Source organism: Nyctereutes procyonoides, unplaced genomic scaffold, assembly GCF_905146905.1.
Source record: "Nyctereutes procyonoides isolate TBG_1078 unplaced genomic scaffold, NYPRO_anot_genome, whole genome shotgun sequence".
Taxonomy (NCBI): domain Eukaryota; kingdom Metazoa; phylum Chordata; class Mammalia; order Carnivora; family Canidae; genus Nyctereutes; species Nyctereutes procyonoides.
Genome location: NW_026575135.1, coordinates 5907511 through 5933802, shown reverse-complemented (window position 1 = coordinate 5933802; position 26292 = coordinate 5907511). Strand labels below are relative to the sequence as shown.

The window sequence follows — 26292 nt, the reverse complement described above, 5'->3', positions numbered from 1 at the left end:
GCTTTGTCTCTGGCGTACTGTCTTTGAGCTCCGACCACGTGCTGGGCTCTGGGCTAAGCCCTTTGCGTGCTGCGTCCTGCAGCTCCGGGTGGGAGCCAGGTACTTGAGAAGAGTTCAGGGAAAGGGCTATTTACAGAGGTGCGGACGGCATCAAAGGAGCCGGCAGTGGCCACAATGCACACAGGTTTGACCTGAAAGTACAAGGGGAGGGAAACTGGGACCAGAACCCAGGGAGAGTTAAAGTGGGAACAGCAGGCTCCGGGGGGCTGCGGTGGGACTGCAGGGGGGACTGCAGCCCGCCTGGAGAGAAGGCCCCTGCCCACTCCCTCTTTCCCACTTGTCCGTCTCTTGCTGGGACCTCCTATTGGCCAGACCCAGCGAGGAGCAGAGAGCAAGAGAGTGTGCGGCTGCAGCCTGTAGGCGGGTTCCCAGGGCACACGATCTCTGGGGGGCAAGTGGAGGATAGCCAGCAGCCAGCACCCTCACATGTTCTCTTGGAAGCTGGGTGTGTGAGCCCCGTTTTCCAGCTGGACAAACTGAGGCCTGGAGGTGCAGGGAGATGAAATAACCTGTGCAGGCCACACGGAGAAGCCCTGGCCCCTGAGGCCCTTCCCGAGGACAGAGACTGGGCCAAAGGGCCCAGAGCCCTGAGCACTACCCTTGGGAATAACTGGGGATGGGGGCTGCTCAGATGGTCAGAAGTGGGAAGGCCCTTCGAGGTCCCCTGCCTCTCTCCGTCGAGCCACAGGCACTGAGCAGAGGTCCAGGGATGGAAAGTCCTGGCACAGGGACACGTGCAGGTAGCAGCACACGCGGGCCCGGCCTCGGTAGGCCCGTGGAACGTCCCCGCTGGCTGCCAAGGGCCGTGCCCGCCAGCACTTGCTGCTTCCTGCGGGGCTTGGCAGGCGGGCTGTGCGGCTGGACACAAGGGTGGACTTGTTCCACGGGCTGGGGTTCCCCAAGGTCTGGCTGTCGCTGGCCAGGACCCTCGGGGGGAAACCCAGAGCCCCGACCTGCTTGTTTCCATGGCTCTGTTTGTGTGAGCCCCGAGCCCTGGCCTCATGCACCTCTCCCCACCCTGAACCCCCCTAGCAGGGCTGTGGCCCCCGTTGCCCTCCCCTCCCCTCCCCCTGCTCTGGGCCCTCTCAGAGGCCCCGTTGTTTGCAGCGTGGAGTGGAAAATCCCACCCCGGCCCTCGTGAATCATCCCAGAGTCACCCGCTCAGGCTTCAGGCCCTGGAAAGAAATGGCAACGTTTTTCCACTGCGTGGAGAACAGGCAGGGTCTCGGCTCAGGCGAGAGGGGGCAGGGGGCGCCCACCCTCGTCTGCCAGCGAACAAAGTAGGTACTGAGCGGGGAAGAGCTGGGCCCAGGGCTGCAGCCGGGCAGCTGGGGAGCCCCAGCCCCCCGGGTGGGCAGAGGAGAGCCTGGCCGGGCCTGCCGCTGGGGGCCGGGCTGCGAACTGACATCACCAGGCCGGGCCGCGGGTCCCAACTGGCACTTGGAGTCTGCTCTGCAGATGTTGTGGGTGAGGTCAGACTCCCAGCCTGGATGCCCCTGTTTCTGGGGCAGAAGGACTGCCAAGAGGGAGTGTCCAGGCCTCCACGGCAGCTGCCCGACCGGGGTCCCCCAGGGAGCCCTGCCTCACGGAGCCTGTCCCTCCCTGGAGCTGAGCGCGAGGCAGGCCTTGGCCTTCTTCTCTGTGAGATGGGCATGCACGGTCTCCTCCTTTCCTCTCCTGCCAGGGGACTGGAGAAGAAGTCACCACCACCCTGCAAGTCAGGAAGGGCCCGGTGTTGGGAAGGCTCCAGGATGCTCATTCCTCAGATGCCTCCCCGGGGGCGTGGGGGTGGGGTGGAGAGCTTTAGCCAGGGTTGCACACCTCGTCAGGACCTACGTAGCCCCGGGGAGGAGGACGCCTCAGAAGTCCTGGGTTTCGTCCTGGTTCTCCCTGCTAGCTGTGTGGCCTGGGGCAAGTCACTTTGCGGCTCTGAGGCGCTTTTAGGTTTCTCACGGATGCAAAGGGCTCACGATGGTAATGGTACCCACAGTAATGCTTAGCCCCAAGCCCCTGCATTTCCCTTTAGTTCTGGGTCACCTGGAAGAACAGGTCCAGGGAGGGCCTTCCGGAAAGGGAAACCTCTGCTCCTCCTGAAAAACAGATGCCGAGGAGGGTGGTTTAAAATTTTGCGCTGGGGAGATTCCAGGAGCTTGCTTCACAGAAACAACAGCTAACTTTTGGGGCATTAGCTGTGTGCCAGGCCCGGGATTAGCACTTTTTACAGATTATCTGTCAGCGAGGGGCCGTCATGTCCTCGTTTTACCCTTGAGAGAGGGAAGGCCGCCCAGGGTGAACCCGGGTCCCCCGCACTCCACGGCGCCCTGGGGAGGAGCGGGGAGGAGCCTGGCCCCGAATCCCCAACCTGCGGGACCAGAGGGCCGAGTACAAACATCCACCCGGCCCCCGCCTGCCACCCCTGGGCTCTGGATGGAGGGAAGACAGGTGCCAGTTTGGCCCGAGGTCCCTGGAGGCTCGGAGGTGTCTGGGACTTGCCTGAGGGCACGCAGCCCCCCCTGCCTGCAGCCCGGGCTCTCTCCAGTGCCCCCGGGGCCTCGGCGCCTATATCTGCCTGTCTGGATCTCTCTTCTGATTTTTATTCATGGACGAGCAAGCACGTGGTGTTCACAGGCCAGAACTGTGAACCAGGCTGCCCAGCGTGAGATCTGGATTAATTACCAGCCAAACCGTACTGGGTTTTCAACACTGATTTTTAACTCCGGGCAGGAAACCTGGAATCTCGTTGATGGTTCTTTGAAACAAATGAATTCCCCAGGCCTCACACATCCTCGAAAGCCAGGCTTCCTTCGAAGGCTCCCGTGTCCAGTTCTTCACGTCGCGCGCTTCGTTAAGCCTCGTGTAGCCCCGCGGGGTGGCGGGGGCCGCGGCGGGGGCGCCCACGGTGGAGGGGCGCGGTGGGCGCTCTGGCCCAAGGGCCTGCACAGAGTGCCCGGCTGTCAGGTGGCAAAACTGGGATTTTGAACGAAGGTCAGCCCCCTCCGCCCCTCCGTTTAGGAAGTCCGGCTTGGCTGCCTCGCTTGCGTGCGTGCGGCAGGGTTCGGCCTTTCTCTTGTGGGAAATAGGGAGCCACTGAGTGGTGTAGCGGGGGGGGGGGGGGGATGAACCAGGCTGCGTGGAGGCGGAGGGGAGAGGAGAGAGGGTGCAGGTGGGGAGAGCAGTGAGGGGGCTGCTGCAGGTTCTCAGGGAGCAGCGATGAAGGTTGGGCCAGGCTGTGACCACCAGGAGAGCGGGAACATCTGAGTGACGATTATATCCCAGTCGCTGTGTTAAGCGGTTACCGCCTCTCATTTCGTCCTTGCGACAGTCCCGTGAAGAGGGTATGACTTCCCCCGTTTGGTAGGCACAGGCTGGCTAAGGACCTTGCCCAAGCCCCGCCGGCAAGTGGCAGCACGGGGTCTGGCCCCGGGCCTGTGTGTGCAAAGCCTTTGCATATGCCCTCCCCGTATGCTGCGCTGCCTCCCCGCGGCCCCGAGATGCTTGGTGTGACCTTGGACAGGTCCCTTCTCGGCTCTGGGGCTGCAGAGAGCTTGGCTGAGCTCTGAGATCTCTTTCTGTCTTATCTCATCAAACATTTACCTGAACCCTGTGGGGAGAGAGAGAGAGAGAGAGAGAGATTAGTTCCTTTGAGGAGACCATGGTCTAGTGGGAGACCCAGGCTTCTGGGCAGACAGTCCCCCCAGATAATATAGGAGCCTTGAAAATAGAGAGGACGAGGGGACTTGACTCAACCTGGGGGAGGGAGGAGGAAGGCTGCCCTTAGGAGGTGGCACCCTGGGTAAGTTAGCTGAGTAATAAAAGATGAAAACTTCAAGACCAAGAAGCAGGGGCTGCACAGGCCTGAGAGCCCCAAAGAGCATGATTTCCTTGGGCAGGGACCTCAGAGGACCCCTCTTCTCAGCCATGGAGGGTCCACGCCCAGCTGGACAGGCTTGTTGAATGACTGCTTGGACCCATTCTCTGCTGCCACTTGGCACTGACTCTGTCTTCTTGCTTTTTCCTTCAGGGTCCCCCTGGGCTGCCTGGGCTCCCTGGACCCCCCGGAGCACGGGGGCCGCGGGTAAGTGACCACACACTGTCCTTTGGAGCCCTGGCTGGCTCTTTGTCCTGTATCCCACTGCCCCTGAAGTTCCAGCCTCGCTGCGTGTCCTCACGCTGTCCCCTGTCCCTCACGGGCGCCCACTTTCCGCTTCGTGCATGGAGTGTACTTAGGGCTCTGTGGGGGCTCTGTGTGGACGGGCACGGCATGGGAGGAGAGCAACCACCCCTTTCAGGGTCTCAGGTGTCCGTTGCGGGTACCAAGCTGGCAGCCTGGAGTGGAGAAGGGGTTTCTGCAGACCACGTCCCCTGAGCTGATGCTCCTCAGTGTTTGTACAGGAAAAAAAAAAAAAGCTGGCTTGGCAGGACACGACCCTTGTATCCATCTTCCCATCTCTGCAGGGCCACCCTGGGGTGGGGATGCCGACACGGGCAAGGGAGGGGGTGAGCTCCCCATGCTGAGAGGGTTGATCAGAGGCGGGAGGATGGCTTCGCAGGCCCGCCGCGGCTGAGACGGGCTGGCCTGACCTTGGTGTGAAAAGTAACTCCTCTGTGTGATGCCTCGCACGGCGCCTTGTGCTGCCTTGTTTGAGCCCCTCTTTCCCGGGACCCCCATGGGCCAGGATAATCATTCTCGTTTTAGGGAGGTGGAAACCGAGCTTGTAGGAAATGGAAGAGACAAGATGGGAACCGAGGCTCTTAACCGTATGCCGGCACCCTTGGGGGTCCTCTTGGAGAAAAATCTGTCCTTTTCCTAAGAGGGCTCAGACCCATGACGCCTGGCACCTGTGCCCAGGCTGAATCAGCCTTTCCCACGCTGGGTGCCTGGCAAGGCTCTGGCAGAGACAGCTGCCTGGGGCATATTTTTAGCTCGGAGCCCAGCGGATGGTTCTGGTTATGCAATTACTCCAGGCCTGGCCCTGTGCTCTCTGGGCCCAGGGCTCTGGAATCTGCTCTCTGAAGCGGCATTTCCTCCTGGCTCCAGAGTCTCCATGGAGCACATACCCGGAGCTGGGGACCACAGAGGTACCAGGGATCCTGCTGGCCACAGGACCTTGCAGCCTGGGACCAGGATGAGGCCCTTTGACTCAGCAGGCAGCTTGCCCATCCAGACTCCTCCCTCCTCCTCTGCACCTTTGCTCAGGCTGTCCTCTTGACCTGACCTGGCCTGCCCTTCTTTGCAAGCTCCTCCTCCATCCCCTGCTGAGATCAAATGCCCCCTCGTTTTCTAATGACCACCTCCCTCCCCACCCACCCCTCCCACCGAGTTATCTGCTTCTCTGAATGGTTGGTGTGGCTCACTTTCCAAAAAGCTCACACGGACTGCTGCACTCTGTGGGCCGAGCTGCCTATGCATGATCTCATCCCACCTGCCCAGCCGTCCCCAGAAATAGGTTAAAACGTTGTTCCCATTTTATAGGCGAGGAAACTGAGGCTCCGAAAGGTTTGGTTATTTTGGACAAAGTCAACCAGAGAGTGAATGCCGGAGCTAGGGTTGAACCCAGACGGTCTGACCCCCAGAACCTATGTTCTTAACCATCGATTATGCTGGTTTTTCTCTCTACCTGAATGAGCCCAGAGCCAAGCCTTGTTTCTTTCTCGTTCTCACCTGATACCTAACAGGTGCCAGGCAAATGGCTGCTGAAGAGTTCTGGTCTGGGAGTTAACAACATTCCACCCCGCCCCAGAAGCTGTGTGATCTTAGGCAAATCCCTTCCCTCCCTGGGCCTCAGTTTCCCATCTGTAAAGCATGGGGTCCGCCCAGGATTTCCCAAGGCATTTCCTTGGAAATATAGTTCCAAGGTTCCTCCCAGCTCTGCAATTCCATGAGTGAGGGAATGACTCTCCTGACATCCTTCTCAGGCTTTCTGTGTGCTCCTCCCCCCCCCCCCCACTGCCACCCCCGCCATCATCCTGTTTCTAGGCTGGAAATTCCATAGATCATAAAATTCCAGAGATAGTAGAATGCGAAGAGTAGACCATCCCAGCTCCTCTCTGCACGAATGATGGCTCTGGGGCTCGGGGAGTGACGGGGCCTTACCTGAGGTCACCCAAAGCTCAGTGGCATGCCCCTTCCCACCTCCACATACTTCCCCAGCCCGTGCAAGGATGATGGGGAATCCCTGGGCCCTCCCCTTACCCGGCTTTCTGGGCTGCAGCATTCATAGAATTGGTCTGCTTGGCTCACAGTCAACTATGTGCTCCGTCTCTTTGCAAGGCAATGGCTGGGGAGAGGTGGGGAGGGGGGCGGGGAAGCAGGAAGCCCCCACTTTCACACGCTGCAGCTCGGGGAGCCGAACGCTCCAGCCTGCCATCTTTGGGGACCCAACTGGGGAGAAGCAGCCACCCTTGGCCGCCCCACAGCCCATGCCTGTTTCTGGAGTGCTGGTCAGGGGCCCCTCCTCAAACACACCCACCCAATTTAACGACCAATTCAGGGGTGAGCTCTGAGGTGAGACCCCAGGAGCCTGGGCTGGGATGAGCATCTGAGGTCTTCCAGATTCCTAGGACCACCAGGGTCCCAGTTACTCATAGGACTGTTGAGGAGAGTGAGGCTGGGGAAGGGGGGCTGCTCACAGCTGGTCCCAGGTCTTGACGCTTCCAGGTCACATCCGTGTGCCGGGAGACCGTGTTTGGTGGAACCCTGGAGAGGGCCGGGGAGCGGGTTCCTTTAGAGGGAAAGCCACCAGTGACACCGTTATCAATCCCCCAGGCCCAGTGAGCTTCTGAACCCTGTTCCTTTTCAACGTGTTTGGAGAAGGGGAGGGTCCCTGTTCAGGCATCGAGAAGAGGGAGGTGCCTGGGTTGGAATGTGACAGGCTGCAGCTGGAAAGTTGGCCTCCGAGAGGGAGGAAGGAAGCAAGTTCATACAGAGCTAGCCAGATGAGTCAAGAGGGGCCAGGAACGAGGGCAGTGTGTCTAGAAGCTGGGGTGGTGGGGCACCACTGGGCTCCTCGGGGCGCCTCTCCCCGCCCCCCATGCCCCAGAGTATTCCTGCTGGACAAAGACTCTTAGGAATTACCCATCTCTTAGGGCTCTGTTTATATTACTGGCTGCAAGACTCTAACCCAGGGCCCTTGCAGGGGAAAGTAGACATAACAGGCTCCAGCTGTTCTATAGCAGGAAGATAGGACCTGGGAAAATCGAATGCCATGAATAAGCCCCGGACCTAAAGCCAACAGGCCTGGGTCCCAGCCTTCGCTTGGCCACCTCTCTGCTGTGTGACTTAGCCAAGACTCTTGGACTCTCTGAGCCAGGTCCTCCTAGGTGCTCCAAGGCCCCTGGAGGGCTCGTAAGCTCAGAGCTTGTAGGAACCTAAGGGAGAGCTCTCTGGCTGGGCTGGGGCCCTTGTTCAGAAGACGCCAAGTACGCCCTTCACTGGGCTCTCTGCTCCAAAGGCTCACAGCACAGTCCAGTTGGAGTCGAAAGGGAGAAGTTCCTTTAGGCAGAAGTCTTAGGAGATGCCCTGGGAGGAGGTGGCACTTGAGCCAGGCCTCGAAGGATGGGAGGGGTGTCAGCTGGAGAGGATGGTTGAGAAAGGCACGCCAGATGTTGGGAATGGCACAGGTGAAAGTGGTGAGGCACGGGGGACGGAAGCTTTGAGCGGAAACAGAATTTGTCAAGGAAGGTTGCATCTGACATAACTCCGTGTGGCCCACGGGGTTACAGATCTGACCTTCAATTTAAAAAATCGAGAAGTCCTATGGCTTTGTAGTATCTTTATAGTATCCCCAGGGAACCAGCCTGGGAAGGGCTGCTGGGCCAGGGGGAGAGAGCGGGGAGGCTGTAAAGTAAAATTCAGAGGTTGAGAGCTTGTGTTTCAAAGTCACACATCTGAGGTTGACCTCCAGCTCTGCCCCTTAGCAGCTGGGTGGCCTGAGAAAGCTCTCGCCCTCTCTGAGTGCGGGCTTTTCATCTTCAAAATCAGAAGAATGGCAGTCCCCACCTCGTGGGTTAGTTGGATAAAACGAGGTCATGCACGGAAAGTGTTCAGAGCAGGGCCAGGCATCAAGGGGTCCCCCCTGGAGGTGGGCCGCCGTGGCCGCCCTGCTGAGACTCGGCTAGGCGAGCAGACCAGCAGGTGGAAGGAACCTGCTGGGCATCGCTGTGGGAAGGGGAATGACCCCCATTTTCCCTTACCTCTTCATTTCTTTTCCCTTTCAGGGTCCCCCTGGGCCTTATGGAAACCCAGGCCTCCCTGGCCCTCCCGGAGCCAAGGTGAGTATTTGCTGTGGGGTCTGGAGGTAGGGCCATGCAGTAGGGGCTGGGCTGGGGCTATGTTTGGGGTGCTTCCTAGGGGCTCCTGGTGGGAGGCCCTCGGTGCCATTGGCACTCCCTGAGCGCCTCCCAAGAGCCAGGCTTGTGACACAGTGAGGACTCGGGAGTGGAGCTTCTGGTTGCAGAAGCTGGTTGTAGGGAATTAGAGAGAGAAGGGCAGTTGGAACCCAGAACCCTCAAAGGAGAGGAGGAATGAGGGTCATTTGCTGCTAAGTAGGGAAGGCCTTGAATGTCAGACTAGGGATAGAGATTTTCCTGGGTCTTAAGACTTAACCCTGGGAGGCATGTCATCTTTTGAGCTGGGGAGGGACGTGGTCGTGTTTGGAAACAGTCGCTGGATGTCGTGTGCACGTGGACTGGAGGCGGGGACCAGAGCAGAGGCAGGGAGGCCCCGGGGTGGTACCGGGGAGGGATGAGGCCAGCCCAGCCAGCTGAGGGGTGTGGGAGGAGGGGCAGGAGGGAAGCGGATGCATTCACGGTGCAGAGGGGAGGTAGGGAGATAAGAGACCAGTGACACCCTGGTGTTAGCCTTGGTGACTCAACCCAGGAGCCCCAGAGGAGGAAGGCGAGGATGCTCATTTGTGAACCGGGAAACCGGGAGCCCCGCCAGGTGGAGACAATTCATGGGCAGACAGAGTGCTGAGGAGCCTGAGATGAGGCCCTGGGGGGGGGTTGGGGAGACGACAGCACAGGGATGCCACCTGCCCCAGGGAGCCTTCCTGGGGTGCTCCAGGTAACTTTAAGATGAGACCACAGAGGCCAGAGTGAGCAGTGCTCCGATGCCTGCTGGGAACTCCGTCCCCGGGGCGCCCCTGTGTGCCCGGAGCTCCGGCGGCGAACAGGGCTCTCCAGGCCGCGCTCGGAGCGAGCAGCCGCAGGGCCGGCAGCACTGAGGCCATGGGGAGAGGTCTCCAGGGGTGGCTGGGGGAGCAGGAGCAGGGAAAGGGGCTGTAGGGCCAGGGAAGCCAGGAGCGCCGGGACTGGGCCGAAGGAGCGGGAAGCAGGCCCCGGAGGGCAGAGGGGCTCCTGGTTAGGACGCTGCCCGGCGCAGCCTGCCCTGTGCGGGTAACCAGGGTGGCCAGGTCCAAGGCCATTCTTTGCTAAGCCCGTGGTGCAGATTGAGCGGCTTAGGGAAAGCCGTTAACTGACTGGTCGCACAGCCCCCAAAGGCCAGCCGTGGCGCCCACCGGCTCGTCTGGGAGTGCGGCACACACGACCGGGGCTGGGCCCGGGGCCTTCCTTGCAAAGCCAGCCCAGAGGCCTCGGGTGCCCAGTGGCCAAGCCGCTGCCCGGAAGTGCTGTGGTTTTAACAAGGCGACTAGTGCAGCGTTTGAAGGCATGGCCGTCCTCCGGGAAGCCACCCTATATTGGGCCTTCCTGGGGGCCTATGCACTCTGCATGCACTTTATGTGGCTTGTCTTCATTCGATCCCCACAAAGCCCTAAAGGGATGGGTGGAGATGCTGTGCCCGTATACGGATGGGGCACTAAGGCTCGGGCGCGGTAGGACACTGTCCAGGAGACCGCCCCAGGATCCGCCCCCGTGGGCCCGGCGGAGAGGCAGCCCCCCGGAGACTTCCGCATAGGCCTCAGGCCTCCCGGGCCATGGGCTACATCACCATGCCGAGGACCCACAGCTGTTGGGAATTGTCAGGTCTTTTCGGGAACACGCCTTTCTTGGTTGGCTCTGGGACTGGCCGGTCCTTCCCGCTCCCTCCCATTCTTTTCCACTCCTCCCAGCTTCCAGATTGATCCCTTGCTTCTGTGGCAGCAGATGGTCCATTGGCTTCTGCCCCGGTCCATACCGGCCCCACGTTGCAGGGCCCCGGCCCCAGGCCCACGGCAGCCCCGGTCTGGCCCGCAGCCTCCTCCCATCCTGCCAACAGATGTGCTGAGGCAGGAGGGGGCCCCTTAGCTGCTTCTCCTTCCATCTTGAGAAGCAGCTCTCTCTGGGTGTGGGGAGCGAGGCTTGTACCTAGCAGGTGACTCCTCTTCCTGCCACATGTAGCAGGGATGTGTAGACTCGTGCTCTCCTGGGCAGGACTCCAGCCCGCTTCTGGGTATCACAGATAAGGTGTGGGCTCCAAAAAATACACTGGAACGGGAGCCTGCTTCTTCCATTCGTGTTTGCATAAAACTCCAAGGGGGAAAAGTCATGCCTGACACCTGGCCTGCAGCCCAGGGGTGAGCAGTGGCCCTAGGACAGGCCGGCTGGGTCCTGGGCTGCCCTTGATCTGTGGCATCGCCGGGACAAGGTTAAAACAGAGACTCTCCCTGGATGGAATTCCTGCCTCAGCTGAGGTTGGAAGGGAATGTTGTGTATCTGCACCAGAGGGTGATTGTGGGGAGAGGGTCCTCACTGTGTCCCAGATCCCCCTTGGACCAAGGAGGTGACCTGATGGGATCGTAGGGCTGGCCTCCCCCAGGCCCTGTGCTGGCTCCTCCTCTTCCACATGATGCTGCCTTCTAGAGCAACCCCTGGCGGGGGGGGGGGGGGGGGGGCATCCATCCAGCCATGTCCTTCTGTCAGCAAATGTTTATGGGCACCGACTATGTGTTGTTGGAGAAATCAGCCGAACAGGAGGGTCTGCCCAGGTGGCAGGAGCCCCCACTTTGGGTGGGTCACTGTGCACTCCTTGCTTCAGTGAGTTCATGGGACCCTTGGGAGCTTATGGCCTTGTGGGATAAGGACTGAGGGATGGGAGATACCAGTGGATTGAGGAGGCTCAAGGGGGAGAGGAAGAGCAAAGGAAGGACTCTACGCCTCTTGAGGTCGCAAAGACGCCAAGGTCACTTACCTGGTACCGGTGGTGACCAGCAGTGGCAGGACTGTATTTTGGGTTCTTGAGTTTGCCTGCTGGAAGACACGTGTCAGGGCTGCTACAGGCCAGAGCCAAGCTTTATTTAGCCCGACCTGCCCTCCCCGCCGCCCCCCCCCCCGCCCTAGACCCCAAGGCTTTGCCCACTTGCCAGAGACCCGTACTCCCATGTTCAAATCCATCAAGAAGAGGGAGAGTCACCTCCCACATGGAGTCGAGATCAAGGACTTGAGAATGAGGCAGAGAAGCCAGGCCCCTGGGAGGACGGCATTGGCTGACCTTGGAGGCTCGGTGTTGACTCATGGGATTGATTCATGTCGCCAACCGGCCTGCACTTGTTGCTGCGGGGAAGGGCAGTGGTTAAGAGCACAGGCTCCGGAGCCAGGTGATCAAGGTTCAGACCCCAGCTCTGTCACCTCCTGGTTCTTTGGCGCTGAGTATACATTATTTCAACTTTCTGTGCCTCAGTTTCCTTATCTAGAAAATGGACGATGAGAGTAACTGCCCCCTTGGGTTGTCATGAGGAGTAACCGAATCACTTAGAGCAGTGCTGGCCTGTGGCAGTGCTACAGCAGGGTCAGCTGCAGCACCAGCCGGGTGGGCCTGTACTGGGGCCCCAGCAAGGACAGTCCCTGCCCTTGTGGAAACAAGCTAATCACACCAATAAATGTAGAATTATGCCATGACCCGGACTCTATGAGAGAGGCATGGGACGCTCGGATGCCTAACACAGGGTGGATTGGTCCCATCTAGGAGGTGAGGTGCACTTTCCCAGAAGGCACATGGGTTGGACTAAGGTCTAAAGTACAGCAGATGACAAGGCAAAGGGGCGCAGGGGCAGGAGGGTGGGGAGGGGAGCAGGCCCTGGTAGGCGGTGGAAAGACATTTGGACTTTATCCCAGCAGCAACAAGAAAACACGACAAGGTTTTTAGCAGAGGTGACATGATCAGATGAGATCTGCAGAGGCCACTCGAGCAGTTTGAGAAGCAGGGCCTGGCGGGCAGCCAGCAGGGAAGTCTAGGGCTGCGCTGCTGGGGATGCTGACGCTGGACTGGGGTGCAGACAGGTGGGATGCAGGCCCGTGGGCAGGTGAGGGGCTCTGGGCCAGAGGCCAGTGGGGCTCCAGCTGTGCAGGAAAACCACTGCTGCCCATGCCAGAGGATAAGGCGCTTGGCCCCACTCTTCTTGGCAGGCAGCCGCTCCGTCCCCGGTGTGGCCTGCTCAGTTTGCAGTGAATTACCCGGGATTATTATGGGCCCTCAGGCACTGGGATTGGGGGGGTCGGAGGGGTGAGGGGCAATAGGTGGACAGGAAGGAGCAGACTTGGTGATCTAGGTGGCTGCTAGCAGAGCTGGTGGGGGCCGAGATGGAGAAAGCCTACAGGGTTGTCAGGCCCCAGCCTCCCCTTCCCCTTCCTCTGATGACAGAGGTAAGGCAGGCTCATTAAGGAAAACATGGAATAGTCCAGAAAGTATCAAGAAGAGAATAAAGCGGCCTGCAGTGGCCCTGCCCAGTGATGAGCACTGAGTGCATTTTGAAGACTGGGCCAGGGACTGGCCCAGAGCTTTGCATACTTTGTAGGGCAGATGGCATCACCCCCATTTTACAGATGAGAAAATGAAGGTCTAGATGGCTGAGTAACTTGCCCAGGGTCACATTTCTGACAAGTGTCAGAGACAGGATTTGAATCCTCTACTGCCCAACCCCAAAGCCTGTAGGTACTTTTGGCGATAAGGCAAGTTTGTTCACTATCTCTGTGGCCTTCCTCTGTGGATTACGTAACATACATGCATACGTACACACACGTATATAACATAGACATTAGATATGAGTTACACATAAGTAACATTTTAACCAAAATAAAGAAATCAGAATGATTTCTTAACATATACGTAACATAATATACGTGTGATAACATACACATATATAACGTACATTAATCAAAATGCCTGCACACGCCCAGAAAGCTACAGATGTATATACACCTACAGGCACACATACACATATATGAATAATTTAAAATTTTCTGCAAACAAGTGCTTTACGTATTTACTTGTTTTATTAGCAATTGCCTTCTGGAAAGATTGAGGCAGTTCATGCTGCAGCTAGCTAGCCTCAGCAGAGGCTGTTTTAAAAAGATAATTTATCCTTGTTTTCACTTCAGTTCATTGACCAGCTAGAGGAAGAATGCTTTTCTTACATCTGTTTGCCATTTGTATCTTATCATTTATGAGTTTGTTTATTTTGGGGGTTGGAATGCTGTCTTTTGTTATGGATTTGTACAGTTATTTATATTTACATATTAAGATTGTGCAGCCCTCGTCCACCTTATGAGTATGTTCCAGTTTATTTGCTTATTCAGAGTATTCATGACGGTGTTCACAAATAAAAGTTTTATCTTTTTTTTTTTTGGGGGGACTAACAAATAACAGCTAACACTTATTAGGAACTTATGTCAGATAGTTTGGAGAGGGTTCCACCCACATGTAAAATACGTTATTCTTCACTTTTATGCTTAGGCATTTCTTTCCCACCACATGATCAGATAGGTATTCATTTGTATCCTTAGTTATTTCTTAATTTCATTTGTATTCTTAAAGATTTTAAACCATCTGGTATGAATCTTCATGGGGAGTGGGTATGAGATGGGCTGTAACTTTACTTTTTCTCCCCAATGGTTAACCATTTATTAAATAACCTTGATACTACTGATTATTATATGATAGACCAGGCTCTAATCCTGACCGTCTGAAGATGTTTCATTGCTCTGTTTGTCTATTTTCTGCTAAAATACTGTTTTATGTGACATTGACGATCTTTACCGTGTCTCCTCCCCTTGTTCTTTTAAAATATTTCTGGATCTTTGTTCTGTCAGAGGAGCCTTATGATCATTTTAATCATTTCCTTAAAAATACCCTTGGGATCTTTATTGGAATTGTATTAGATGTATATATTAATTTGTGGAGAATTAACAGTTTTAAAATATTACAGTTTCCTATCTAAAACTATGGCATATCTTCTCATTTTTTTTTTTTTTTAGACATCTCTTTAGTAAACTTTTGTAGCTTTTATGGCATAAGGCCTACAGAGCTCTGGTTTGTGGATAGAAATTTTGTACTTTTGTGGCTGTTGTGAGTGAAATGTTTGCCCCATTCTAATTTCTAGCTGGATGTCAGCTATTGAGTAGGACTGTTGACTTTCATCTTTTTATATTTTTTGTGGCTATTTTATAACCATGCCCCGTACTGGATGATTTTGTTGATTTTAACAATATTTCAGTTCTCCTGTATTTTCTAGACAGATACTTGTATTGTTTGCAAAAAAAGGACATATTTGTGTCTCCTTTTCCTGAAAGACTAGTTGTCTCATTTGTTTTTCTTGCCCTATTGCATTGGCCGGAACTTCTAAACACATGATGTAGTGATAGTGGGAGGCCCAGGATATCTTCAGAGGAAACCAGTCTGAGCCAATCTCAGTCTTAGAGTTGTCTCTTGAGATTCTATCCATTCAGTTGCTCATTAGTGAAATATTTGATGATGCCTCCTCTGGGCCACCCCCTGTGCCAAGTACTTGGATTAGGGAGGACTTACACAGGGGATTTCTGGCCCAGAATTTCCCAATCCTTCATGATGTGTTCCTCCGTTGTGTCAGTCCCTCTCTAGACCTCAGCCACTCAGAGTCCTCTGTCCTCTGCTTCCCAACCCTACCTGCAAAAAGGAGCTCAACATAGTTCCCACTCCCATTCTAGAGAGCTGGGTTGCCAACCAGGTTCTCATCCTTACCAATGTATAAGCAATTAATTAGACTTTATATATTCCTCCTCTCTCACTGGGGAATCTGCAGGAGTCTGGCTGGGAAGACATATAGTCTTCTCCATCCCAGAAATCACACCTTCACCTGACTAGGGGTGCCTCGAGCATCCTTGGAGCTAAATTGTCATCTTCCTTCCTCCTTGTCTTCCTCCAGCCTTAGCTTAGCTGCCACTCCCTTCAGGGATTTCCCCTCAGTCTAGGTCAAGTTCTCTCTGACTTCCTCCTTACTCCACTTATCACTGGATGGTAGTTTTTGATTTGTGAAGAGCTTGGGCTCTGAAACCAAACTACCTGAGTCTAAGTCCCACTTACAGATTGTATGACCTTGGAGAAGGGACTTAGCCTTTCTGTGCCTTAGTTTCCTCATCCATGAAATGGGATGGTGATTGTTGATACCTCACAAATTTATGTGTCCAGGGCTCAGAAGAGCACCCAGTAAATGCTAGCACCGATGGTCTCTGGTTTCTCCTTTGAGAGTCCCCCATAGTCATGAACTGTGTCATGTTCCCCACTGTGGTATTCTCTGTATTTACTCCAAAGCTTGGCTCAGAGTGGTTGTTCAATGTGAATCTATGCTTGTGGCTATTGTACTTGGGCGGGGGTTACATCCCAAGCACTGTGCTGGCTGCTGAGCATGCAGAAAGAAATCCGTAAATAATGGAAATGGCTCAGGTAAGGGACCCGGACAAGGGAACAAGCCTGTCATCTCTTGGGGTCTCAGTTTCCCCTTTTATAAAGAGACAGAAAAGGATAGTTGAAGGCCCACCCTGAATGTGTTTCAAGCCCAGCTGCTCTACCAGCTGCAGACCGAGGTGGGCGAGGGTGGGGTGGGGAGAAGCTACTGCCCTTTTTTGGCCATTGGAATCCTCGGTAGCCCTGAGCCTGGCTTTGCACTTGGACTATGGACATAAAAGGCATGGGAGCGGGGCTTGTGAGATGCTGAGGGCGAAAGTGTGTTTGAAGGGCGGCCAGGGCAGGGTGGTAGATCCCAGAGGGCGCATTCTGCAACAGTGACCTGGAGGGGCCCAGGTGGATGCACAGTGGGCAAGGAGGGGTGGCTCTCCTGCCTGGGGCAGCTGTCATCTGGTCAGAGGGAGTGCCAGAGAGGCATCCAGGCTGCTTATTCATAAACAAGTAAGCGAGTGCTTTGAAGTCGGACAGAGCGGGCACTAGCTAGACCTGGGAAGACCTTACCTCTGACCTGCGTGTCACACCAGGCAGTGACCTAGCCCCTCTGAGCCTGTGTCTTAGTCCTGAGTTGCAACCAGCGGGTGTTAAGAGGACAAATGGACACAGTGTTGGGCACCGTGTAGGTGGCTCTGAAAGGTCTGCTCTCTTTAAGGCTCTGTCCAGTTCGAATGCAGTGACTTCTTATGGAGAGTGGCTGAGCCAGGATTTGGAAGGGCTGGGTTCTGACGAAGAAAGGAACCAAATGGGAACTAATTAAAGTTGGCCAAGCCACCCCTTCCATGTGTCACATCCATTATCTCCCTGGCTCCCTACCAAGAAATGTAGGACGCTGGTGGATGTGTGTATGTGTGTGTGCATGAACCCGTGTGCATGTGTGAGAAAATGTGTGCATGTGTGAGTGTGTGCATGCATTTGTGTGCATGTGTGAGTGTGCATGAACCTATGTGCATGTGTGAGAAAGTATGTGCATGTGTGTGTGCACATGCCTGTGTGCATATGTGAGAATGTATGTGTTCATGTGTGAGCGTGTGTGCACGTGTATGTGTGCATGCACCCTTGTGTGCTTGTGTGAGAGTGTGCATGCACCTGTGTGCATGTGTGAGAGTGTGTGCATATGTGTGTGTGCATGCACTTGTGTGCATGTGTGAGAATGTGCATGAACCCGTGTGCATGTGTGAGAGTGCGTGCATGCACCTGTGTCCATGTGTGAGAAAGTGTGTGCATGTGTGAGTGTGTGTGCATGCGCCTGTGTGCATATGTGAATGTATGTGTTCATGTGTGAGCGTGTGTGCCCGTGTGTGTGTGCATGCACCCTTGTGTGCTTGTGTGAGTGTGTGTGCATGCACCCGTGTGCATGTGAGAGAATGTATGTGTTCATGTGTGAGAGTGTGTGCATGTGTGAGTGTGTGTGCATGCACCTGTGTGCATGTGTGTGTGCATGCACCCATGTGCTTGTGTGAGCATGCCCATGTGTGTGCACCTGTGAGGATGTGTATACACATGCCCATGTGTGAATATGTGCATGCATGTGCATGCATGTGCATGTGTGGGTGCGTGTGCACGTGGCCTCACGCCAGACCTGGGAATGGGAAGTCTTAGCTCAGCCAATGCCTCATCTGGGGCCCTTCAACAGTGCCTTTCCCCTCCTGCCTCAGTCTCCCTCAGTGCATGGGGTGGGTTATAGCACCTCCCTTGCCCACTTCATCAGGCTATGGTGAGAATCTCATGAGACCAGGGTATTCCAAACCTCGAAGGGCTGTGCACGGACGTTAAGTGGGTGTCACTGCACTGACCCTCGGTAAATAGAGCACTAAGGTGAGCGTATGAGAAATTCATGCTTTTTAATTTTTAAATTTTTTAGATTTAAAGATTTAATTTATTTATTCATGAGAGACACAGAGAGAGAGAGAGGCAGAGACATAGGCTGAGGGACAAGCAGGCTCCCCGCAGGGAGCCCGATGCGGGACTCGATCCTGGGACCCCAGGGTCATGCCCTGAGCCAGAGGCAGATGCTCAACCGCTGAGCCACCAGGCGCTCCGGGCATTCTTCCTAGACGTGTCTCTAGAAGCCCCCTGAGAGCCCAGGGGAAGGAGTCTGGGGGCAGTCCCAGCAACACGCACACGCAAGGCCTCGTCCCCAGAGACCTCCTGGTTGGTTGGGAGGACACAGTGCAGCTGCATCCTGAAGGCTGCCTATGGCCTGGAGAATCTCCCTGAGGAAGGTTTTCTAGGCGGGCGTGACTGCCTGGGCGAGGACCTGGCAGCCGGGGAGCTCAGGGCACGGCTGACGACGGGCTGTGGTCTGGCGGGGAGCGAGGGACCCTGTCTGTGGGTTTGGCCGCTGGAAGGAGAGCCGGGTTTGCTGAGGATGGGTGGATCCGAGGCTGGAAGACGTGGGACGGCAAAGGAGGAGTTCGGAGGTGTCCTCCTGCGGGCAGTGGGGAGCTGTGGAAGGTGTTCAGGGAGAAGGGAACTGGTGAAGGCCCCCCGGGAGCTGTGCGAGTGGGGGGCGGGTGGGAGGGCATGGCAGCAGGGGACAGGACTCTGAGCAGAGGTTGTGGGGAGGTAGCCTCTCTAGACGACTCTAGAAAGAATTGTTTTTCTTTCAGGGACAGAAAGGGGACCCAGGGCTCTCACCAGGAAAGGCCCTCGATGGGGCAAAGGTAGGTTTTCCAGGGACCCCAGCATTGAGGGAAGTGGGGGAGTGACAGCAGGGAAACCGCCAGGCCTTGGCAGAGGCCCCTGGGTGACGGAGGCAGGAGGTCACTGTGTGACAAGTGGCAAGGGAAGAGCGTGGTTTGGGGTTCTCCTTGAGGTCCTCCAGCTTTGTCCGTGCAGAACCCGAAGCCATGCCCTGTACACTCTCTGGGGGGCGCATCCAATAAAGCAGACAAAAGATTTTGCCCGTGGACACACCCTTGGTGAGCGAGTGACCTTTTGTGTGACGTCCTGCATTTCCGTAGAGCCCTCTAGGCGACCCTTGGCATCCAGAAGGTTTTTTGGTAGCATGCACCCAGGAAGCTCCCTCTGAGGTCCCCTCTGAGGTCAGTTCGAGCAGACAGTTCTGTGGATTTCTAGGAGGTAGGAAGGGATCGGGCCAGAGGTTCAGGGCTCCCTGACTCTGAAGGGGCTATGGGACCAGGAGTTTCTGGTGGGAAAGAGAACATTAGCCCAGAGGACTTCACTCATCCCTGAAGCATCCCTCCCCCGCCCCTCATACACCGGTTAAGGGGCCTGGAAGGAGCACAGGACAGGTAGGAACGGGGGAACCAGACTCGAGGTGAGACCCCGGTCTCAGACACAAGCGTCCTGGAAGGAACACCCCGGCTTCTTCTGGCCCCAAGCCCAGGAGCCCTCCGGACAGGCACAGCCCTGCTTCTCCACCCAGCGTCCTGTGCGTGGGCACGGAGAAGAGGCAGCTCCCTTCTATTGCCTCAAGACCCAGGTGGCTCATTCCTTCACGTCCTCACGGAGGGCGTTTACCGGGTGTAAACCCCGCACGCGTGCCCGTGCGCTCCTCCTGGAAACCCTGGGATGCAGGACGGACGGGGCCCGGCTTGCGGGGGGGAAAGCAGAGGGGCCTCAGAGGCAGGTGGCTCGCTGGAGGTCACACAGCTGGTCGGGGACGGAGCAGGATTTGTATCCGGGTCTGAGCGAGTCCGGGGGCCCGGGCTTCTCTCTTGCTCTCCTGGGTTGTGTGTTCTCGGCTCTCGTGGCAGAGATGCCCTTGCTGACCACCGTGCCCGGGCAGGGGGAGGGATGGGCAGGAGGGAAGGAGTGTCAGGAATGCAGAGAGAGCGAGTGGATTGGAAATTGGAACGGGACAGACAGGTGGTGTGTCCCCTGGGGCACTGGTTTTCCAGACACGGGTTTAGCAGCAGACCCCGTTCCCTAAATGGCATCCTGTGCCAGAGTCCGGTGTAGCAGATACATCTAGTGGGGGTACTGGGTTGGGGGGGGCAGTACCCGCCCACTCGGCTGCCCTGCCCCCCACCCGCAGAGGCCTCTGGGCCTCCAGGAGTCCTGTCCGCAGACAGTTGTCCGTGCGAGGGCACACGTGCAGTTTCACGAGCGTCTCTGCTCCTCTTCCCCCCACCCCGCTCACCCTTTTGTCTGTGTTTTGCAGGGTGACATGGGCTTGCCTGGGCTCTCTGGGAATCCGGGACCTGTCGGACGAAAGGTACACCTGGGTTTCAGTGCTTTGCCTTGTCCAGTGGGCCTTCTCTCTAGCTTCCTGGCCAGGGCCTGTCAGCTGTCGGGACTCAACAATGCTTGTGCCTCTTCCAGGAAGACCTCCTGGAACCCCGGGCTGCGGTCCAGGAGCCTCCACTCTGCTCAAGGACTGTTAGCCCGTCTTAGTTATTTTCAGCCCGACGTCTAGCCTCCCCGACCATGGTGGGCGAACCTGGTTTGTCCGCAGGGCCCGTGCGTAGTAGGTGTTCAGGAAATGGGGGTGGCGGGGGAGGACAACACAGGTCAGGCGTCAGCTGCTTTTTGCAGGGCTGCTGATGGGGATTCCAGGAGGTATATATCGGCTTAGGGCCATGTCTTCAGCTTCCACCCTGGCTCCCCGCTGTGGCTGCAGCCACCCTCTCTCTGGGCCATCTGGTTCTCATCTGGACAGACGTGGTGCCTCCTGGCTCCATCTTGTCCTTGCTCGGAGGGTCCCTGTGGCACAGGGGACTTGGAGCATCACGTCCCCTGCATCCCCTTCTCCACCCTCCATGGCTAGAGCATAACTCTGGAGAGGCCAGAGCCAGACGGGAGTCTGTGGCCATCTGTGGGCCAGGGAAACCTGGTATTGTCTGGCTCAGAGAACACAGGGACTCCCTCTCCCCACTCACTTCCCCTCCACGCTCCAGCACTTGCTGATGGATGAGGTGTGAGTGGAAAAGTCTCTTTCCAGTGCCGGCTCATAAAGCAGCCAGTGGTGGTCTCGCTCTGCATGGGGTGGGAGTCGAGCGGAGGTGGCAGGAGATGGGAAAGCAGACTACACCAGCTCCTGCTGGCGTGGCAGGGCCCCCTGCTCTCAGCAGATGGCCAGGGAGGCCCACAGCCCCCATCCAAGAGGGACCAGCTCACCTGGGAAGGGAGAAGCATCTTTCCTAAACTAAGGAAGAGGCTCCGTGTGGTTGGAAAACTGGCAAAGCCATGTACACTGAGGCCCTCAGGCCCCGGCTCAGGCAAGCATGCAGGACTTTGAGCTGTGGCAGGCCGGTTGGGCAGAGCTTGGGGGAGCTCGGGGTCCCAGGCAGGGACCCCTGGCCGAGGCGGGGGTCGCGGAGGAGGACGGATGGGCTGCAATCATCGCTGTTTGTAAGCACTCTCTCCTCCCATGTGTGTCTTTGGTGACAACAGCGGCCACTTTGTCCTGATGCTCTTATGTGGCTTTTCTGCAGCGTCTCGTGTGGGGAGCCTTGGGGGTGGCGAGGGGACATCGGTGCGGGGGAGAGGTAGTGTCAGCACGCTGAATTGGGGTGTCACCTCAGCGTGACACCAAGAGGCCTATTCATTCATTTATTCCACAGAAGTGATTGAATGCTTATTATGTGCCAGGCAGGATGCAAGGCGTGGCGCTGAGTAAATAGACAAAAATCCCTGTCCCCCCAGAGCTTGCATTCTTGTGGGTGTGGTGGGGCGACAGATAATAAAAAGAAAAACAGTAAAAATAGAAGCGCAAATAGAAAATGGACAAAAATAGGCAGGGGAAAAGGGAGTTTGGGTTGGGAGGGTTCCCAGGTTAAGAGTGTGGCAAATTAGAGGTGGCACAAAGAGTGACTGTCCTTTGTCACATTGTTTCCTCCCGATAGCCTCGGAGAGTTAAAGCGCTGTTATGCCTGTTTTACAGCTGAGAACACTGAGGCTCAAATCGACCTCACTCATGCATTCGTCTGTTCAGTCATTCTTCTGGTCGTTTAGCGACTGTGCACCCAGGTACCGGCCCGGTGCTGACACCGGTGTCAGATGCATTAGAACCAGGGGGGACTGAGGGCAGGGACTCTGGTCCGGTTGGTGTGAGCAGGACCCAGGTGCAGGATTCTTATATATATATATATATATATATATATATATATATATATATATATATTTTTTTTTTTTTTTTTTTTAAATTCATGAGAGACACAGAGAGAGAGACAGAGACACAGGCAGAGGGAGAAGCAGGCTCCCTGTGGGGAGCCCAGTGCAGGACTCGATCCCAGGACTGCAGGATCATGACCTGCGCCAAAGGCAGACACTCAACTGCTGAGCCAGGCGTCCCAGGTGCAGGATTCTCATGTGCAGCTGAGACCGAGAGCCCCTGGTTTCATGGAAATACCTTCGGGCGTTGCTAAGCTGCAGAGCTGGGGTTTGAACCCGGGTCCCTGCCTTTCAGGCGCTTTGTCTCTGCACAGCTTTTCAAATAAGGGGGAGCCCAGGAGTGAGAAAGAGCCTCCCTGGCTGAGAAGGTTCATTTGCCTGCCATCGGCCTGCGATGTTTGCTGAGGGCCTTTGCTGGGCCGGTTCCCGAGGGCTGGGCGGGCGCGCAGACTAGGGCGGCGGACCCGGACAGGACCCAGCTCTGTCCCCTCTCCTGCTGGGTGAGCCCGGGCAGGTGGCCTCCCCTCACGGAGCCTCAACTGCTTCAGGGAGAGGTTGGGCGAAATGGGCTGTTTCAGCCCCGCCACCAGCATGGGGCTGGCCTCCGCGGGCCCGGCTTACGTATCTGTTGAATGAATGAATGATCATGATGACCATGAAGGACAAGCGCAGAGCGTCTTGCCCATCTGGTACCATCTGTCATCTCGCCTAGTCACCAGGAAGCCACCCTCCACTAGCCACGAAGGCGACCAGAACCTCATTTGCACCGTGGGAGGGTGGAGTCCTGTGCTGCCCCTGGTCTGACCGTCCTGCCTTCTTTCCTCAGGGCAGTGCTTCCCACTGGGGGTGACCTCGCCCCCCAGGGAACGGTTAGCAATGTCTGGAGACATCTTTGGCCATCACGGCTGGGAGGGGGAGGCTAACAGGTAGAAGCCAGAGATGCTGTTAAATATGGCCACGTGGGGCAGCCCCGGTGGCTCAGCGATTTAGCGCCTGCCTTCGGCCCAGGGTGTGATCCTAGGGACCTGAGTCCCACGTCGGGCTCCCTGTGTGGAGCCTGCTTCTCCCTCTGCCTGTGTCTCTGCCTCTCTCTCTCTCTCTCTCTCTCTGTGTGTGTGTCTCTCATGAATGAATAAATAAAATCTTTAAAAAAATAAAATAAAATAAATAAAATGAATAAATAAATAAGGCCACGTGCAGGCAGCTGTCCCTCCGCAGCAAAGACTCCAGCCCTCCAGCCCGGGCCAAGCCGCTCTGCAGCAGGGAAGCCCTCCCTCCGGGCCATCCTTGGGCTCGCTTATGCTGTGCGCTGCCCTGGCATGCTTCCTCTCCACACTCATCGTGATCGTTCATTCATTCAACAAACATGTAAGCAGTGCCCACGAGTGCCGGCCCCATGCTGGTGGCGGGGCTAGAACATCCCCCCAGGCAGAGGTCGCGGCTCCTTCGCAGCCTCCTTGGGACGCCGCATGTTCAGCTGGCAGGAAAGTCACTGGTGTCCCTGGCACGTTCGTCAGCGGGACCAGGTGCTCAGAGGACCTGTCCCTGCTTGTTTCCTTATGGGGGGCTTAGCACAGTGCGGGACACACGGACCTGCTCTGTCCCCTTCCTCCCTCCTCCCCTGCCTGTGGCAGACATCACTCATTGATCTTTCTGGTCAAGCCCCGATGTGGCCTCAGAGCCCCTCTCACCCCATTGCCCCACGTGGACGGGACTAATGGAATGAGGTTGGTACTCCAGTTGAAGCTTCCTCCTGGCGCCCTCTGGCAACCTCTCCCTGCCCACGGGCCCTCCGTCTGCTGCCTGAGCTGACCACTGCCATGCAGAGCCCCCCTCCCAAGAGGCTTCTCCAGGCTCCCCTGCTGCTGGGCTGCCCCGGGCTTCTGGGGCCCCTGCCCACTGCCCTTTCTGAGCCCTACTCCTGCTCTGCTCTCCAACCTGCCTCCTCCTTCAAGCCCGTTTATAATGCCACCCGTTCCGGTTGGCTGTCTACACTGTCATAGCATGCGGTGCTTCTCCTTCCTTCCACTCAGGATGTTGCCCTCCAGAAGGCAGGGGGTGAGTTTGTTCTGTCCACCGGTGTATCCTTCATGCCTGACACAGGGTCACGTTTGGGGCTCCCCAAACCTTTGTTGCATGAATGAACAATTGGTCGAATGAACGAGCCAGACAGAAATTGTGTATTCCCACCGCACCTGTCTCAGGTACCCGTGGAGCAGAGTTTGATGTCAGGTGCCTGGCTGTGTCGTGATGGACTGTGCTTTTGGCCAAGCACACATTGGCCAAGCCACACGTTTCCAAGTCCTACAGTCTTTGAGCCAACGCAATGCTTTGGGGAAACTGAGGTCCAGAGAGGACCAGGGACTGTGCGGTGTCATGTAACGAGTCACCCTGCCTCCTGGCACGCTTCTTCCTCGCTGAGCCCGACTGGGGCTGTCTGTCCCGCTGACTGGCCCGGGTGGGCTGTGGGCTGTGGTGATGTTTAGTGAGCCTCGTGGAGTACGAAGCAAGCAGGGTGAGTTCTGTGTTATAGCAAAGAGAGGCTGGGGCCTTGCATGAGGAGATGGAGCCCGGGGGCACAGCTGAGGTCCCCAGGACCCCCAGGCAAGAACAGGACCCCCTCCCCCAGGCTCCCTGCCCAAAGCCCAAATAGCATCCCCGGCCGACGGGGAGACTGTCTGCAGCAACAGTGAGGTGATGTCTGGTTTCTCCTTGTGCATTGTAAGCAATGATTAATCTGGCTCCCAAACCAAAATATAGACCGAGTTCTATTATAAACACGGGTCCTGTGGAGACCCGCCTGCTGGGCAGCCAGAGGCCCCTTACAGACTCCGTGGTCCCCGGAGCTCCCCTGAAGCACCCGCGCTTGCCCTGGTACCGGCCGGGCACCGGGCACCCACAGGGAAATCACTGCCCGTGGGTCCACCTTGCGGTAAGTGCCTACCCCGTAATTGCCGGGGCCCAGGAGAAGATAATGATTTAGACTCTTCCAGGTCCTGGGGCCCTGTCATTTGAAGCTATTTGGCTGGCCCCAGCTTGGTAAACACTGTTAAGGTACTTCCAGGGGGCACAGGAGCCCCCCTGCGCCCCCCAGCCCGACCCCGTGCCTCGGCCGTGCTCTGTCTCTGCTGCTCTCAGCCAGCCGGGAGGGGTGGGTCGTTCACAGCCACTTGCAAGGCCCTCAGGGACCACTGATTGGGACCAGAGCGAGGAATCGTGGCCTGTTGGACAAAGCACAGCCCGGCGGGTGGCGGGGGGAGGGTCTAGAGTCCAGGTCTGGGCTTGGCCATAATTTGCTCAGTAACCTTGGGCAAGTCCCTGCCCCCCGGTAAGCCTGTCCAATGACAAAGGCGGGCGGATTGATGGCTCAGGTCCCCTCCAACTCAGATACTCTAGGGTTCCGTGGCTGTCCCCTGCCCCAGGAAAGCTGCGGGGTGATCCACGTGCTCTGTCCTGTGGAGGAGGGACCGTAAGGGGGTCGTTCCCTGTGTGGCCCTGTGGCTCTTGGATGTGGGCGTCGGGCCGCCGTGAGCATGTCTTATCCCGTGATGGGGTGGTAGGACCTAGGGACTGGCGTCACACCTGGCGTTGCCCCTGGTAGGCCGGAGAGCCGCAGGAAAGGCTCTTCACCTGTCTGAGCCTCCGTTTCCTCGTGTGGCACACGTGCATGGTAACTCCTACCCGCTAGGGATGGTCGCAAGGACTTGATGAGCTGATGTATTTATTTAAGGCTCTAGGACCGGGCCGGGCAAAGGGCCGGCCACTGTCCCTATCCTGGAGATCACACATTTCCTTCTTCCTATGTCCTGAGTGAAGGGTTCACTTGAAACCTTCTGGGATGTCCCTGGCAACACTTCTCTGCTGAAGCATTGGTTTCCAGCAGATTTCTTCCTGGCTGCAGGCGAAGCCAAAGGCGCTGGTGATGCTCAGAGGCCCCCTGGTCCCCTTTCTTGGTTCTCTTGGGATTCTTCCCCCGTTATTGCCCTGGCTTTTGGCAGCAACCCGAGGCAGGCTGAGAATGACAGTGAGACTCAGAGAGGGCAGTTGCCTGAGCGGAGGGAGCCACACGGTCTGAAAGGGAAAGGCTTGGCTGGTTTTTCCTCATATGCAAGTTCCAAGTGGAGAGAGGATGACAAGGACGATTACGCGAGTCATATCATGACACGTCCCTGCTCAAAATCCTCCTGTGGGTTCCCTCCATTCTAAGGCCTTATGTGCTCTGGCTTCTGGCTTCTGGCTTTCTCTTAACTCATTCCACCCCAGGCACGTAGGCAAACCTGCCTGGCTGCCCAGCGGGCACCACCCCTCCCAGCAGGCCACTCTGCCTCCTCTGAGTCTGCTCACTTTTCTTCATCATGCTCATCACTACCACACATTTGCAATTTAAAAAAAAATTTAAATTACGGCAAAACCCCCACAACATAAAATGTACCACCTTAACTGTGTCTCCAGGTAGGGTTCAGCAGCGCTAAGGACATTCACGTCGTGGTGCAACCCGTCTC

General features: G+C 56.7%; 1 protein-coding gene across 1 annotated transcript in view; it reads left to right on the top strand.

The window, feature by feature from the left end:
• COL27A1 (collagen type XXVII alpha 1 chain) overlaps positions 1–26292 on the top strand; it is a 135756-nt gene that overhangs the window by 17018 nt on the left and 92446 nt on the right. The window contains exons 4-7 of the mRNA XM_055302226.1: positions 4082–4135; positions 8278–8331; positions 18322–18375; positions 19839–19892. Of these exons, the coding sequence (XP_055158201.1) occupies positions 4082–4135; positions 8278–8331; positions 18322–18375; positions 19839–19892 (216 nt within the window). The remainder of the gene's footprint in view (positions 1–4081; positions 4136–8277; positions 8332–18321; positions 18376–19838; positions 19893–26292) is intronic.